We start from the raw sequence: 13,915 nt of genomic DNA, 5'->3' as shown, positions 1-13,915 counted from the left end.
TGGAGAAATCATGAAAATGCAGGAACGGTTTCCCTTCCCCCCCTTCCCGATATTCATTAACATTTATACACGGGGCAGCAGTACTTGGAAGAACAACACTGCAGTGAATCCCTGGACACATCCAGAGACAGATACTGTCGGTGGAAACTCAGTTAAATTCTGCCATCAATTGGGTGATAGCCAAGTTGTGAGTGAGGTTGAACTTGGTTACTTGAGGAGTTTTATTTTTGGTTGCTACATACAATAAAGTGTAAATGATTGTTTCAGCAGTTTATTGTGTGCAGTTTCTGAGTTAAGAGCCAAATTAAGGCGATTCACCCACAACCACAGTGAGAGGCTGGGATTCATGTTGACTCCATTGCGTTCAGCAGTACATCACGTCAATACACTTATAAAGCGAAGGCTGACAGCACCACCTTTCTCAAACAGAAACACCCAGAGGAGCGTGTCACCCAATAATCTGTACAATTAGCATGAAAAGTGGTGTAACCTGCTCTAGTGATAAGAGTAAATCCCCAACACTTTAAACTCAACAATCAGCAATTTATTTATCCAACTCTCGTGGTGAACAAATGAACAAAACTATTAACAAACTGTTAACAGGCCAGGAGCAGATAGGTGGCACGGGTTTAGTTGGGGATCATGGCTGGCTGGTTTGAAGGATCTGTTCCAGGCTGCATGACTCCAAAGCACTGAATGAACGGGGATCCATCCCAAAGATGATAAAGGTTTCGAGCACCACCTTAGGCAAATGTGTGGACTCAGTCAGCCAGCCAGTTCTCTCCCGGAGACTGTCTCTCAAGAAAGGAAGTGGTTTTGTGTCCCATCAGCCAGATTATCCAGTTTGGATTAGGTCCTATATTTCCAACAAAATAGGTAGACAGGGCAGTGTCTATAACAAATATGTTATTAAACTTGGAAGAGTGCTGAAGACATATACAAGGATGTTGCCAGGACTTAAGGGTCTGTGTAAAAGGGAGAGGTTAGACAAGCTAAGATATTTTTATTTAGAGCATTAGAGACTGAGAGAGGCCCTTAGAGAAGTGAAGAGATCGTGAGACGCATGGAGTGGGTGAATGCACTCACTTTTACCCCGGGTTGGGGAAGTGAGGGCTAGAGGGCATCAGTTTAAGGTTAGAGGAAAAAGAATAACAGGGAATGTGAGGGGCAACTTTTGTTTTTACACAGACGGTGGTACACATATGGAATGAGATGCCAGCAGAAGTGGTTGAGGTGGGTACATTAACAACATTTAAAAGGCATTTGGACAAATACGTGGATAGGAAAGGTATGAAAGGAAATGGGCCAAGTGCAGGGAAATGGGCTTAGTGTTGATGGACAGTTTGGTCAGCATGGACCATTTTGGGCAGAAGGGCCTGTCTCCTGCTGTAGGACTCTATGATTCGCGTTTCTTTGTAGGTCCGACAGTTTTGAGTTTCCAAATGAACATCTCACTAAATCAGGACGAATAAAATCCAATCTCATTCGTCAACTCTGATGCAGAGGTGCTGGTGTTGAATTGGGATGGACAAGGTCAGAAGTCACATGGCACCTGATGAAGGAGCAGCACTCATGAAAGAGCAATGCTCCTAAAGCTTGTGATTTCAAATAAACCTTTCGCACTGTAACATGGTGTTGTGTGACTTCCGACTTCTTCAACTCTGGGTTTGTCTCAAACTTGATGGGATACTTTGTCCAACTCGGCATATTTCAACAGTATCGCTTGGAGGAATTTTTTTGAAGATTAGATTCCCTACATTATGGAAACAGGTCCTTTGGCCCAACAAGTCCACACTGGCCCTCTGCAGAGTAACCCAGCCAGACCCATTCCCCTATCCCTATTCCTCTACATTTACCCCAACTAATGCACTACACCTACACATCTCTGAACACGATGGGACAATTTAGATGGGCCAATCCATCCGAACCTGCACACCTTTAGACCAGGGGAAGGAAACCAGAGCACTCAGAGGTAACCCCTACAGATGTGGGGGGCATTGTGAAAGCTACACACAGACTGTCACCCTGAGGATGGAATTGAACCCAGGTCAACATCATGAGGTAGTGGTACTAACCACTGAGTCACCATGCCACCCCTGAGCCACATAGGTGGGCTTGGGAGGTGGTGTTGGGGGGGGGGGGGGGGGAAAAGAGGGTGAGTCCAGCACAAAACAACAAAAGCCCACTGCACCCACTGTCAGAATAGGCAGGAGGTTCAGCTTTGGGGGTGACCCACTGCAGCATCACTGGTGGAATCTGATTGTTGGATGCACTTGTGCCCCTGCTGGTGCCTCCGCAAGTTGCAGGACAATGTGAACCTCCGCCCGCAGTCGGGGCAGGCAAACGGCCTCTCCCCGGTGTGGACCCATTGGTGGGCCAGCAGTTTGGAGGAGCGGGTGAACCCCTTCCCGCACTCGGGGCAGCTGAATGGCCTTTCTCTGGTATGGACCCGCCGGTGGGATAACAGGTCAGAGGAATTGCTGAAGGCCTTACCACACTCTGGGCAGGCGAAAGGCCTCTCCCCCGTGTGGATTCGCCGATGTCTCAGCAGGTCGGAGGAATTGCTGAAGGCCTTCCCGCACTCTGGGCAGCTGAAGGGCCTCTCATCCGTGTGAACCCGCTGATGGGCCAGCAGGTCGGAGGAATTGCTGAAGGCCTTCCTGCACTCTGGGCAGCTGAAGGGCCTCTCCCCTGTGTGGACCTGCTGATGGGCCAGCAGGTTGGAGGAATTGCTGAAGGCCTTCCCACACTCTGGGCAGCTGAAGGGCCTCTCCCCCGTGTGGACCCGCCGGTGCCTCAGCAGGTTGGAGGAGTCGCTGAAGGCCTTCCCGCATTCGGGGCAGCTGAATGGCCTCTCCCCCGTGTGGACTCGCCGGTGCTTCAGCAGGTCGGAGGAATTGCTGAAGGCTTTCCCACACTCATGGCAACTGAAGAGCCTCTCCCCTGCGTGGAATCGCTGGTGGGTCTGGAAGTTGTCCACCCAAGTGAGCCCTTTCCCGCACATGGAGCAGTAAAACGTCCTCTCACCAGTCTGTATATGCTGGTGGGCCAGCAGGACACAGGAGCAAGTAAAGCCCTTCGCCTGCTCGGGGCAGGAGAATGGCCTCTCCCCAGTGTGATTGCACTGATGAGCCGCTAGGACAGGTGGGACACGGAAGCCCTTCCCGCAGTCGCCACACTTCCATGGTTTCTCAACGGGGCGTGTTTCCTCAGGTTTCTCCATGGCTGAAGCTTCAGCTGCGTGCGCGCGCGCACACGCACACACACACACACACACACACACACGTGTGTACAACCCCGCAGTGAATTCCTCTTTCCACGCAGTAGAGTTGTTTCAGGCTCCACACACACTGCGCTGCAACAGTAGAGTCTTTCAACCAGTCCCCCCGTACTCAAACAGGAACCAAAGAGAACGCGTTGCTCCTTCTCACAGAATCAGTTGAAAATTGTTGCGGTCCTGATGGACTGAGTGACTGTCAGACATTGATGTGAAAGTGAGGACTGGAGACGCTGGAGAGTCAGAATCAAAAAATGCGTCGCTGGAAAAGCGCAGCAAGGCAAGCAGCATCAGAGAAGCAGAAGAATCAACATTTTGGGCATAAGCCCTTTATCTGTTGACTTTGAAACTTTTGTCTTCAGATAGTCTGTAAGAAAAGATTACAAAAGTCATTACTGCCAGTCCGGTTAAGAATGAGACATCAAGGCATTGACACTGACACCAGAGAGAAACTGAACATATAGATGTGGCAAGTGTTCATGGCAAGTCAGAGCGATAGAGATATGTAGCACAGAAACAGACCCTTCGGTCTAATTCATCTGTGCCAACTAGATAACCTTACCTAATCTCGACCGATTTGCCAGCATTTGGACCATATTGTCTAAACCCTTCCTAATCGTATACCCATCCAGATGCCTTTTCATGTCATAATTGTGCCAGCAGCCACCACCTACTCTGACAGCTCTTTCCTTAAACACGCCACTTTCTGCATGAAAGACTTATCCCTTAGGTTCCTTTGTTAAGTTCTTTTGCTTGAGCTTCTTACACTGCAATATGCCAACTTCTGTGAACAACCAAACTTTACTTAATAAAGTACAAGCTGTGGAGAAACTCTTAACACTCTTCGTAATGCTTGTACACAACAGTACCAAAAAAACACCCTTAAACAAAGTAAAACTGAAACAGAGGCTTACAGTTGAAGTTAGAAGGGCAGAAGGAGACAGTGCTAGCAGCCTTTCTCCACACAGTCCACTGCTTAACTCACCCAAACGAGACTTCAGCTTTCAGGACTGACCACTCCCCTTTCATTGTACAGGTCACTTCTAAAACATAAAAGCTTTGGCCTCAAGTCTCATCTGTTCATATCTGACCAAAAATGCCTCCCAATACCGTTTTTCATCTCTGTACTAAACCAGTCGCTTCGGAGCCCGGGTCTTTTTACCACCCCTCTGAAAAAAAACCAAGGACACAGCATCCTCGAGAAGGACCAGCTTTGTGACAGAGGGATATAGGCCAAACACTGGCAGGTGGGATTAGATTAGTTTGAGAACATAGCTTGGAGTAGTTGGACTGAAGGGACTGTTTCTGTGTTGTTTGACTCGGTGACTGTTCTGAAATGGCCTGAAAACTATTTTCTTACCTTCCCCCATAAATATCCACTTCTTTGTTGTTCCAAAATCAGATGAACTCAGCCTTGACTATATTCAATGATCCCATAACTGCAGGAAGACTCCCCACTTCTGAACTCAATTCCTCTTGCTAATATACCACTTGCCTTGCTCATTGCTTGCTGCACCTATCTGACAACTGGCATTGACTAGTATGGAAGGACGCTGAGGCCCCTTTATACACATTCCTGATGAAGGGCTCAAGCCTGTAACGCTGACTCTACTGCTCCTTGGATGCTGCCTCATCTGCTGTGCTTTTCGAGCACCACACTTTTTGACTCTGATCTCCAGCATTTGCAGTCCTCATTTTCTCCACATCCCAATTTCTCACCATTTAAACAATGCATCTCCTTTCTGCTTCCCCCGCCCCGCAAGGGAATGCTATCACTTCACATCGTGGCCCTGCATTTTCCATGAGGTTGCCAACTGAGACACAGACCTGGCCCAACTTTTCCAGAATCTGTCCCCTCCATAAATTGTGATTGAGCGCGAGAGATAGACACAATAGGGGGGTCTCTGATTAGCAGGAGGACCACGCTCTTTCCGGTCCTCCAGGACTTCCTATTGGCCCAACAAAAGAAGAGCACGCGCAGTTTCCGCGGACAGTTAGGAGCACGCACAGGTTTTGCTGACACCGGCGAACATGCGCAGTGTGTGTTGTCACCGAGGAGCACGCGCAAGGTGCTGTGTGAAGTTGCTGGTGTTACTGACAGATTTTGTACCCAAATGACAATCAGAGACAAGAAAGGCTGGAGTGACGTTTTATATTTATCCTGCGGCTTGACATTTTATTCCTTTTGCATTTTATTTGACTACCCATCTTTTCCTCAGGGTAGGGGACTCCCAAACTGGAGGGCATAGGTTGAAGGTGAGAGGGGAAAGATTTAAAAGGGACCTAAGGAGTAGAAAAAAAGTGAAAGTTAATTCCCGTCAAGAAATACTCTTTCCAAACCTGTACATCTTTGGATTGTGGGAAGAAACCGGAGCACCCAAAGGAATCCCATGCAGACTCCACTCAGACAGTTACCAGAGACTGGGATCAAACCCGGGTCCCTAGCGTTATAAGGCAGCAGTGCTAACCACTGAGCCTGTTCAGAAGAAGCAGCAATTGATTTATATTAGGGTGACAAGGGAAAGGATTAAAAGGGACCTAAAGGGCAACTATTTCACGCAGTGGGTGGTGCGTGGATTGAATGAGCTCCCAGAGGAAGTGGTGGAGGCTGGTACAATTACAATATTCAACAGGCATCTGGATGGGTATATGAACAGGAAGGTTTGGAGGGATATGGGCCAAGAGCTGGCAAATGTGTCCTGATTAATTTAGGATATCCGATTGGCACAGAACAAACAGCTTGTTTCCATGATCCACTACTCCATGATTCTATTTCTACATAGTCAGAACTGTTATGACACGGACTGCACTCCCCCCACTAATTTAAAAGCAAAAAAAGATTTACCCCATGTGCAAATGTGAAAATTCAAGAGGTAAGGAACTGTTTCCAAGTCACTATTTAAAGTTTTATTTAATGATCTAGGGCACTAACTTGCAAGTGTTTAAATCTGCTGGGACTTTTCGTACTCCCAAATCTATTCAAATCTGTCTAAACCAGTTCAAATCTCGGGCGAAAGCCCCCAAATTTTACAACACTGGGTGCAATCTCCCCCACCTAATTTAAACCAGCAACATAGAGAACGTTTAACCCTTGCAGTAATCTGTGAAAATTCAAGAACCAAGAAACTATTCCCAAAGGTCAGTATTTAAAGTTAAAATTAACAACTTTATTTCTTTAAGTCTAATGGAGAATAATTAATTAACAACTATTTACAACTCCTTTCTCTAACCTATCTTCTACTTTCCCCTGTATGATACCAGTCCAATGAAAACCCCTGATTAAGATTTACCGAAAGATTCAAACTTCAAAACCAGCCAGCTTTTAAATCTTCTCTTTGTATCTTCCTCTGTATATTTGCTTTCCAGGTCGGTGTCAATGTTTTTTTTCTGTGCAAACTCCTTATCTGGACAGGTACCTCTCAGAGAGTTCTCACTAGCAGCCTACATTTGTTGGTCTTTTGGCAGTTCTCCTGCAACTGTTCAATTTTTTTTTGATTTTATACTCCAAAGCATCAAATCATTTCATTGGTGTTATTAGATTAGATTAAATTCCCTACAGTGCGGAACCAGACCCTTCGGCCCAACCAGTCCACACTGACCCTCCGAAGAGTAACCCACCCAGACCCATTTCCCTCTGACTAATGCACCTAACACTATGGGCAATTTAGCATGGCCAATTCACCTGACCTGCACATCTTTGGGCTGTGGGAGGAAACTGGAGCACCCGGAGGAAACCCATGCAGACACGGGGATTGGAATTCAGTATTTTGGGGCAAGATTTAAATCTATTGGCCAAAATTGAGTATGTTTTTGTCCCCAGGCAACCCAGCTACCGAGCTGTTCGACCAAATGTTAAATTGTTACCTTGTTCAGTACGCTTGGTGCTATATCAGGTGGTTCTACTCACTTTTCAACTCTCTTAAAAGGTAGAATACACCTCTACACCTTCTAACAGAAGCCAATTTTTCAAGACTAGGAATCGGCCATTCACCCCTAACAGGTGAAAGTGAGTACTGCAGATGCTGGAGATTAGAGTCAAGAGTGTGGTGCTGGAAAAGCACAGCAGGTCAGGCAGCATCCGAGCAGCTGGAAAATTGACATTTTGGGCAAAAGCCTCATTCACCCCGAACAGCCTGTCCTCAACTGCACATAGTTCAAAGCAAGTTTGAGAAAGATGGCTGCAGCTTTGTCTTAATATAAAATTGAACATGCGTTCAAACTTTAATGCTGTTTCTGAATATATTATTGTAGCTATTCTCAATTTGAAAGATTAGTCATTTCTTGTGCACCCCCATTTCCCAGGCAGTGTCATCACCAACCATTCTCTCTCTCTATCTTCTGAGAAGAGCATGATACAGCAATCAAAGACTGCTCGAGGCATGAGAAAGTTTAGTGGGGGTTGGAAGAGAATCAGAATGGACAGGGTGACAGAGTGTGGGGGCCATTGAGAGACTGGGGGGAACAGAGGGTGGTGGGGGCGGAAAGGAAAGACTCGGGGGTCAAAGGATGGAAGAAGAGAATGAGGGAGAGAGAGAGAAAATGGGGGACAGAAAGTTGCAGGGCGAGAGAGAATGGATGGGGGCAGTGAGTGGGGAGAGAGACAGCACAATTCCCATCTTCCCCACGACTGGGACTGTGTCCCATGAACTGGAACCTACTCCTCCCACAGCAGTCATTTCTCAATCTACATATGGCTAAAGCAGAAGAATTATATAATCCCTGCAGAGCCCATTTCACCTATCAAATTCACAACGACCTTCCACACAGCATCCCACCCAGACTCATCCACTTACCCGACAGCCCTGCAGTTCCCCATGGCTAACCCACTCTAACCTGCACATCCCTGGACACTTTAGCACAGCCGATCCATCCGAAACTGCAGATCTTTGGACTGTGGGAGGAAACCGGAGCACCCAGAGGTAACCCATGCAGACAGAAGGGGGAGAACATACCAAAGTTCACACAGACAGTCACGAGAAGGTGGAATCAAATCACTTCTAACAATTCTCCCAACCTGCAAAACCCTGAACACTGTGGGTAATTTAGCAGGGCCAATCCACCCTAACCTGGGCAAAGATAAAAATCACATGACACCAGTCCAACAGATTTATTTGGAAGCACTAGCTTTTGGAGCGCTGCTCCTTCATCAGGTGGTTGTGGACTATAAGATCATAAGACACTGAGTTTACAGCAAAACACTACAGAGTCATGCCACTGAAATGATACATTGAAGAAACCTGGATTGTAAAGTCTTTCATCTTTTAGAATGAGTTGCCGGTGTCATTAATATGTAAATCCCAGAACTTCTTAAAAGACACCTACTCGAGATAATTTAAGGTTATATAAGAAAAGGTGACAACTCAACTCAGACAATGCATTAAAGGTGTGAGGCCAGATTCTGTATGTATCCCAGTTTTTGAGTCAGACTGGTTCTATTTCCAAAGTGGAATTTACAAAATATTCCATGTATTGTCTGCCTGCAGATTGCATTTTGCTCAAAAAATGCACAATGTATCTGCAAATACAAATTCACCCCATAGACGTGTGTGTGTGTGTGTGTGTGTGTGTGTGTATGTGTGTGTGTGCGCGCACGCACGCGCACATGAGAGAGAGAAAAAGTCTAGTTCCATACTGTATATCTCTATGTCTATTGCATAACAGATGCTTCATTTCTGTTGATGTAAATATTGTTATAAATCATAGCTGGGTACTAATACTTAGACGTAAGGGAGAGAGAATTCTTCAATTAGGGCACTACAAGAATCCTAGCAGACCCCTATTTCTAGTTTACTTGCCAATGAACAGACACAAGCACCTATTTAATTCTAATTTTTCACCTTTTTTGTTATATTTTCTGGTATGATGATACTCGGTGTCTGGATGGTTTACAGGCTGGGAGATTGTAGGTTGGACTTTGATTGAGTGAATGTTTTATTGTCCCGAAAGGTGTCAAAGGAGGTTAAAGCTTCAGCAGAAATGAAGCACAGCTGAGAACAGACAACAACTGTGTGGGAACAGGAAGATCAACCAAGGACAAAGAAACCAGGACCTGAAATCCGAGCCGACACCAGACTGCCCTGTGGTCAGTGCTTTGATTAGCAGTGTCAACCCTCTACCTTTACCTAGCTTCCCATTCGACATGAATGCCACATCTCCCCTCAATATTTAGGATCCAATCCTTGTCATCCTGAAGCTATGTCTCTGTAAGGAGTCTCAGATCATAATTATTCTCTTCAATGTGAGCAGTCAATTCATTCACTTTTGTTACGTTGCAGCGCTATTACGACACGGGGTAACCCCCTCTGCTAAATTAAACCAGCAATATAGAGATGATTCACCCCATGCAGTAATATGTAAAAGTTCAAGAGGCAAATAACTATCCCAAAGGTAAATATTTAAAGTAAAAATTAACAAGTTTACTCTTTATGTCCAACAGAGAATATTAAAACTCATAAAAATGCCCGGTTTTATAGTCCAAAACATAAATCATTTTATTGGTGTTAATATTATCAAAATACTTAATTCAAACTTGATTGGACTTTGGTATTTTGGGGCAAAATTTAAACTGATTGGCCAAATTTAAATTTGTTTGTGCCTCATGGCAACCCAGTTGCTCTATTTGTGTTGACCAAATATTACATTCTCATCTTGTTTAGAACATTTTGTTCTGCTCGATTTTTTAAAACTCTCTTAAAGGTACAGTACCTCTACCCCTTCATAACAAGCACACAGTCAAATACTGACCTTTTAGTTTTATTGTTTGTAATCTTTTGAATCCAGTTTTAATTGCTGGTACGTTTATTCTCCTTGTTCCTTTCTATTGTTCTCTGATGTCCATTTTCCACATCACTCCATTGCTTATCTACCTTGAGTTGGATTAGCCTTGCTAAATTGCCCATAGTGCCCAGGGATGTACAGGTTAGGTGGGTTAGCCAATGGGAAATGCAGGGTTATAGTTTCATCGTAATAGAAGCAGGAGTAAGCCATTGGGCCTGTTGAGCCTGCTTCACCATTTATTAAGATCGTGGCTGATCTATCCATCATCTCAGCTCTTACTTGCATTATCCCGACTACCCTTGATTCCCCGAGGGATGGGGACGGGAGCAGGATACTCTTTGGAGGGGTCAGAATGGACTTGATGGGCTGATTGGCCTGCTTCCACACTGTAGGACTTCTATGATTTACCGCAGTTGTGTTTGCCTTAGATCACAGCTCCCAGAATCTCCCACCTTCTGCAAATCAAAAGACAAGACCCCCCTCCCCTTGTATGTATGTTATCTAAATGCTTAATCATTTCTAGTGAATACAGCCCATACCTCCTGCTGCTGCCAGTAACCTTTACAATGCTGATGAAATAATGCAATTCCTGCAGTACTGAAAACTGTAAGGCTTCTAACAAGACCAGTTACTCATTCACCGCTCCTTCTGATGGACAGCATTGGAAACAAAACATCGGAGGCTGACAGAAATGAGCAGTTTAACTCAAAAATCCACCTAGCCCTTCACTGGGCACCCCAATCAGCACACTGTCCTTACTGCTCACCCCCACAGTGCAATGAATTCCCACATTCCACCAAAATCCTAGACGTACTCATGTACTCAGTTGCTGTCTCACCAATGAAAGGTTTCATTGTAACTTCTTCTGCTTCCAGTAAAGGCAAAACATCTTTGAAAGCTGCTCTGAAACTCCAGTCTTCACAACAACACTTCTGCTTTCACGTAAGATGATTAAAGTCATACAGCACAGAAACACAGCCTTCAGTCCAACTCATCCATGCCGACCAGATATCCTAAACTGGTCTAATCCCACTTGCCAGCATTTGGCCTGTATCCCTCTAAATCCTTCTTATTCACATACCCATCCAGATGCCTTTTAAACGTTGTAATTGTAGCAGCCTCCCCACTTCCTCTGACAGCTCATTCCAAACATGCACTACCCCCGTGTGAAAAAGTTGACCCTCAGGTCCGTTTTAGATCTTTCCCCTTTCACGTGAAATCGATGCCCTCTAGGTTTGGAGTCGCCTACCATGGGGAAAAGATTTTGGCAATCCAACCTATCCATACCCTTTATAAACTTCTGTAAGGTCACCCATCAGCCTCCAATGCTCCAGGGAAATTATCTCTGGTGTATTCAGCATCTTCCTATCGCTCAAACCCTCCAACTCTGCCTACATCTTTGTAAAGCTTTTCTGAACCCTTTTAAGTTTCACAACATTCTACCAGAGGGCGGCAACTGGAATTGCACACAGTATTCCAAAAGTGGCCTAACATGACCTCCCAACACCTGTACTCAATGCTCTGACCCAAAAAGGAAAGTGTACCAAATGCCTTCTTCACTATCCTGTCTCCCTGCAATTCCACTTTCAAGGAATTATGAACCTGCAAGGACACTTTGTTTAGCAACACTCCCCTTTAACTATGTAAGTCGTGCCCTGATTTGCCTTACAAAATGAAACACCTCACATTTATCTAAATTAAACTCATTCTGCCACTCCTTGACCCATCAGCCCACCGATCAATTCTAATTTGTATTGAACTTTGTTTCCTCTCTCATCCCCTAAAAGCTGAGAATCTCCATCCCACACACACTTCCTCCATTCTGACTTTGCTGAACCTAATTCCTGCTGTAACTCATCCTGAAGGGTGTGGTTCATGCTGATTAACAGGCCCACACTCGGGGGAGGTGGAGATCTAATTGAAACAGACAGAATTCTGACTGGCCTGGACAGAGTTCAGGGGAAGATGTTCCTATTTATAGGAGAGTCTAGGACCTGAGGGCACAGCATCAGAGTAAAAGGAATATCTTTTAGAACAAAGATAAGGTGAAACATTTTCAGCCGGTGAGTGGTGAATATGTGGAATTCATTGCTACAGAAGGCTGTGGAGGCCAGGTCACGGAGTAGATTTAAGATGGAGGTAGATGGTTCTTGAGGATCAAGGGGGTCGAGGGTTACAGGGAGAAAGGGATTGAGAAACTTATCAGCCAGAACTTGATAGTGGAGCAGCCCTGATGGGCTGAGAGGCCTAATTTCTGCTCCTGTGTTTTATGGTCTCTTGCTGTCCTGGACTAGGAGTGTGCAAATTGGGAGCAGGAATAGGCCATTTCGCCTGTCGGGTTTGCACCAGCATTGAACAGATCATAAGTAGATATGAGTATACCTACGTAAAAGGTTAAAACAAGGACTGCACATGCTGGAAACCAGAGTCTAGATTAGAGTGGTGCTGGAAAAACACAGCAGGTCAGGCTGCTCCTTGGATGCTGCCTGACCTGCCATGAATATACCTACATTCAGGTTAATAGGCTGGAATTTTTTCCACTGGAGCAGAGGAGGATTATAAAATCGTGAGGGGTATAGATGAGGTGAATGGCCAAAATCCTTTATCTTGGCTGGGGGTTCAAGTCTACGGAGCAAATTTTTGAAAGAAAGAGAGGAGAAAGATTTTAAAAGGACATGAGGATCGCCATTTCTCTTCTCTCCCCTCCCCCCCCCCCCCACCCACCCAGCTATAATAGAAGGGGTTCGAAGGATATGGGCCCAGGGCTGGTAAATAAACTAGATTAGGATAATTGGTAGGCATGGACAAATTGGACCGAAGGGTCTGTTTCTGTGCTGTACATCTCTATGACTCCAATATAAAAGATTCAGAGGGATATAGGTTAAACACAGGCAGGTGGGTCCAGTTTAGTTTGAGAACATAGTCAGCATGGATTAGTTGGACTGAAGGGTCTGTTTCTGTAACTGATCTGTACTGGTCTTGCCTTCCCCCATAACCATCACTTCTTTGTTGTTCAATAAGCAGATGAACTCAGCCTTGGAGATATTCAATTACTCCCAAACTGCAGGAAGGCGTCCTCACTTCTCAACTCAATTCCTCTTGCCAATATCCCACTTGCCTTGCTCGCTACTTGCTGCACCTGTCTGACAACTTGCACTGACTGGATTAGAAGGACGCAGAGGCCCTATTGTATATTCACACATCATTTCTGATGAAAGGCTCGAGCCTGAAATGTCAATTCTCCTGTATTTTCCATTGAAAAAAGACCTGGACTAACTTTCCCAGAGTCTCTCCCCTCCCTGGATTCACTCCGTTTCCCTTCAGTTCCTGCAAGTCAACAGCTGAACCCCGGAATGGAAAAGGGGTTGAGAAAAGAGCGTGCTGTACTCACAGATGTTGGAGAGAGGAAGGAAGTTGCAGTCTGGGGTGAAGCTCAATCTTCTTTCAGGGAGAGAGGAGCAGCAGCAGCAACTTCAGAAGTTCATGGTCCTACTTCCGCATCCAGACAATGGGTTTGCTGTGATTGGCAGGAGGACCAGTCTCCATCCGGTCCTCCAGAGCTTCTCATTGGTCCATCAAAACAAGATCACGGAGTGCTTCCGCTTTTTGCGTGAGCATGCGTAATATTTTGCTGACACCATGGAACATGCGCACTGCGTTGCTGACACCGAGTAGCATGCGCAGTACGGAGATGTTGGCATTACTGACAGATTTTCAAAGTTAAAAATCACACAATGCCACGTTGTCGCCCAACAGGTTCATTTGGAATCACTAGTTTTCTAAGCGCTGCTTCTTCATCGGTTCGTTGTGGAGCAGAATCAAAACACACAGACTTTATAGCAACAGGATTGCAGTGTCATG

General features: G+C 45.5%; 1 protein-coding gene across 2 annotated transcripts; it reads right to left on the bottom strand.

The window, feature by feature from the left end:
* Positions 1-232: 232 nt before the first annotated feature.
* Positions 233-13,562, bottom strand: LOC132807275 (zinc finger protein 239-like). Of its 2 annotated transcripts, none has more exons than XM_060821541.1 (2): positions 13,446-13,562; positions 233-3,644 (listed from the first exon to the last, which is right to left on the bottom strand). In XM_060821541.1, exon 2 carries the CDS (start codon positions 3,221-3,223, stop codon positions 2,216-2,218), a length of 1,008 nt encoding a protein of 335 aa, XP_060677524.1. In that variant the 5' UTR covers positions 3,224-3,644; positions 13,446-13,562; the 3' UTR covers positions 233-2,215. The 2 variants fall into 2 exon arrangements, with proteins under 2 accessions (XP_060677524.1, XP_060677525.1); XM_060821542.1 differs by lacking the exon at positions 13,446-13,562 and adding an exon at positions 4,638-4,664.
* Between the last annotated feature and the right edge of the window lie 353 nt (positions 13,563-13,915).

The sequence above is a fragment of the Hemiscyllium ocellatum genome (genome assembly GCF_020745735.1).
Source record: "Hemiscyllium ocellatum isolate sHemOce1 chromosome 27 unlocalized genomic scaffold, sHemOce1.pat.X.cur. SUPER_27_unloc_12, whole genome shotgun sequence".
NCBI lineage: Eukaryota > Metazoa > Chordata > Chondrichthyes > Orectolobiformes > Hemiscylliidae > Hemiscyllium > Hemiscyllium ocellatum.
Note: the sequence above shows the minus strand (reverse complement) of the source record. Positions and strands in the feature narration are given on the sequence as shown.

Coding starts and splice junctions, on each gene's coding strand:
- LOC132807275 (XM_060821541.1), bottom strand. CDS start 3,223: ATGGAGAAACCTGAGGAAACACGCCCCGTTGAGAAACCATGGAAGTGT.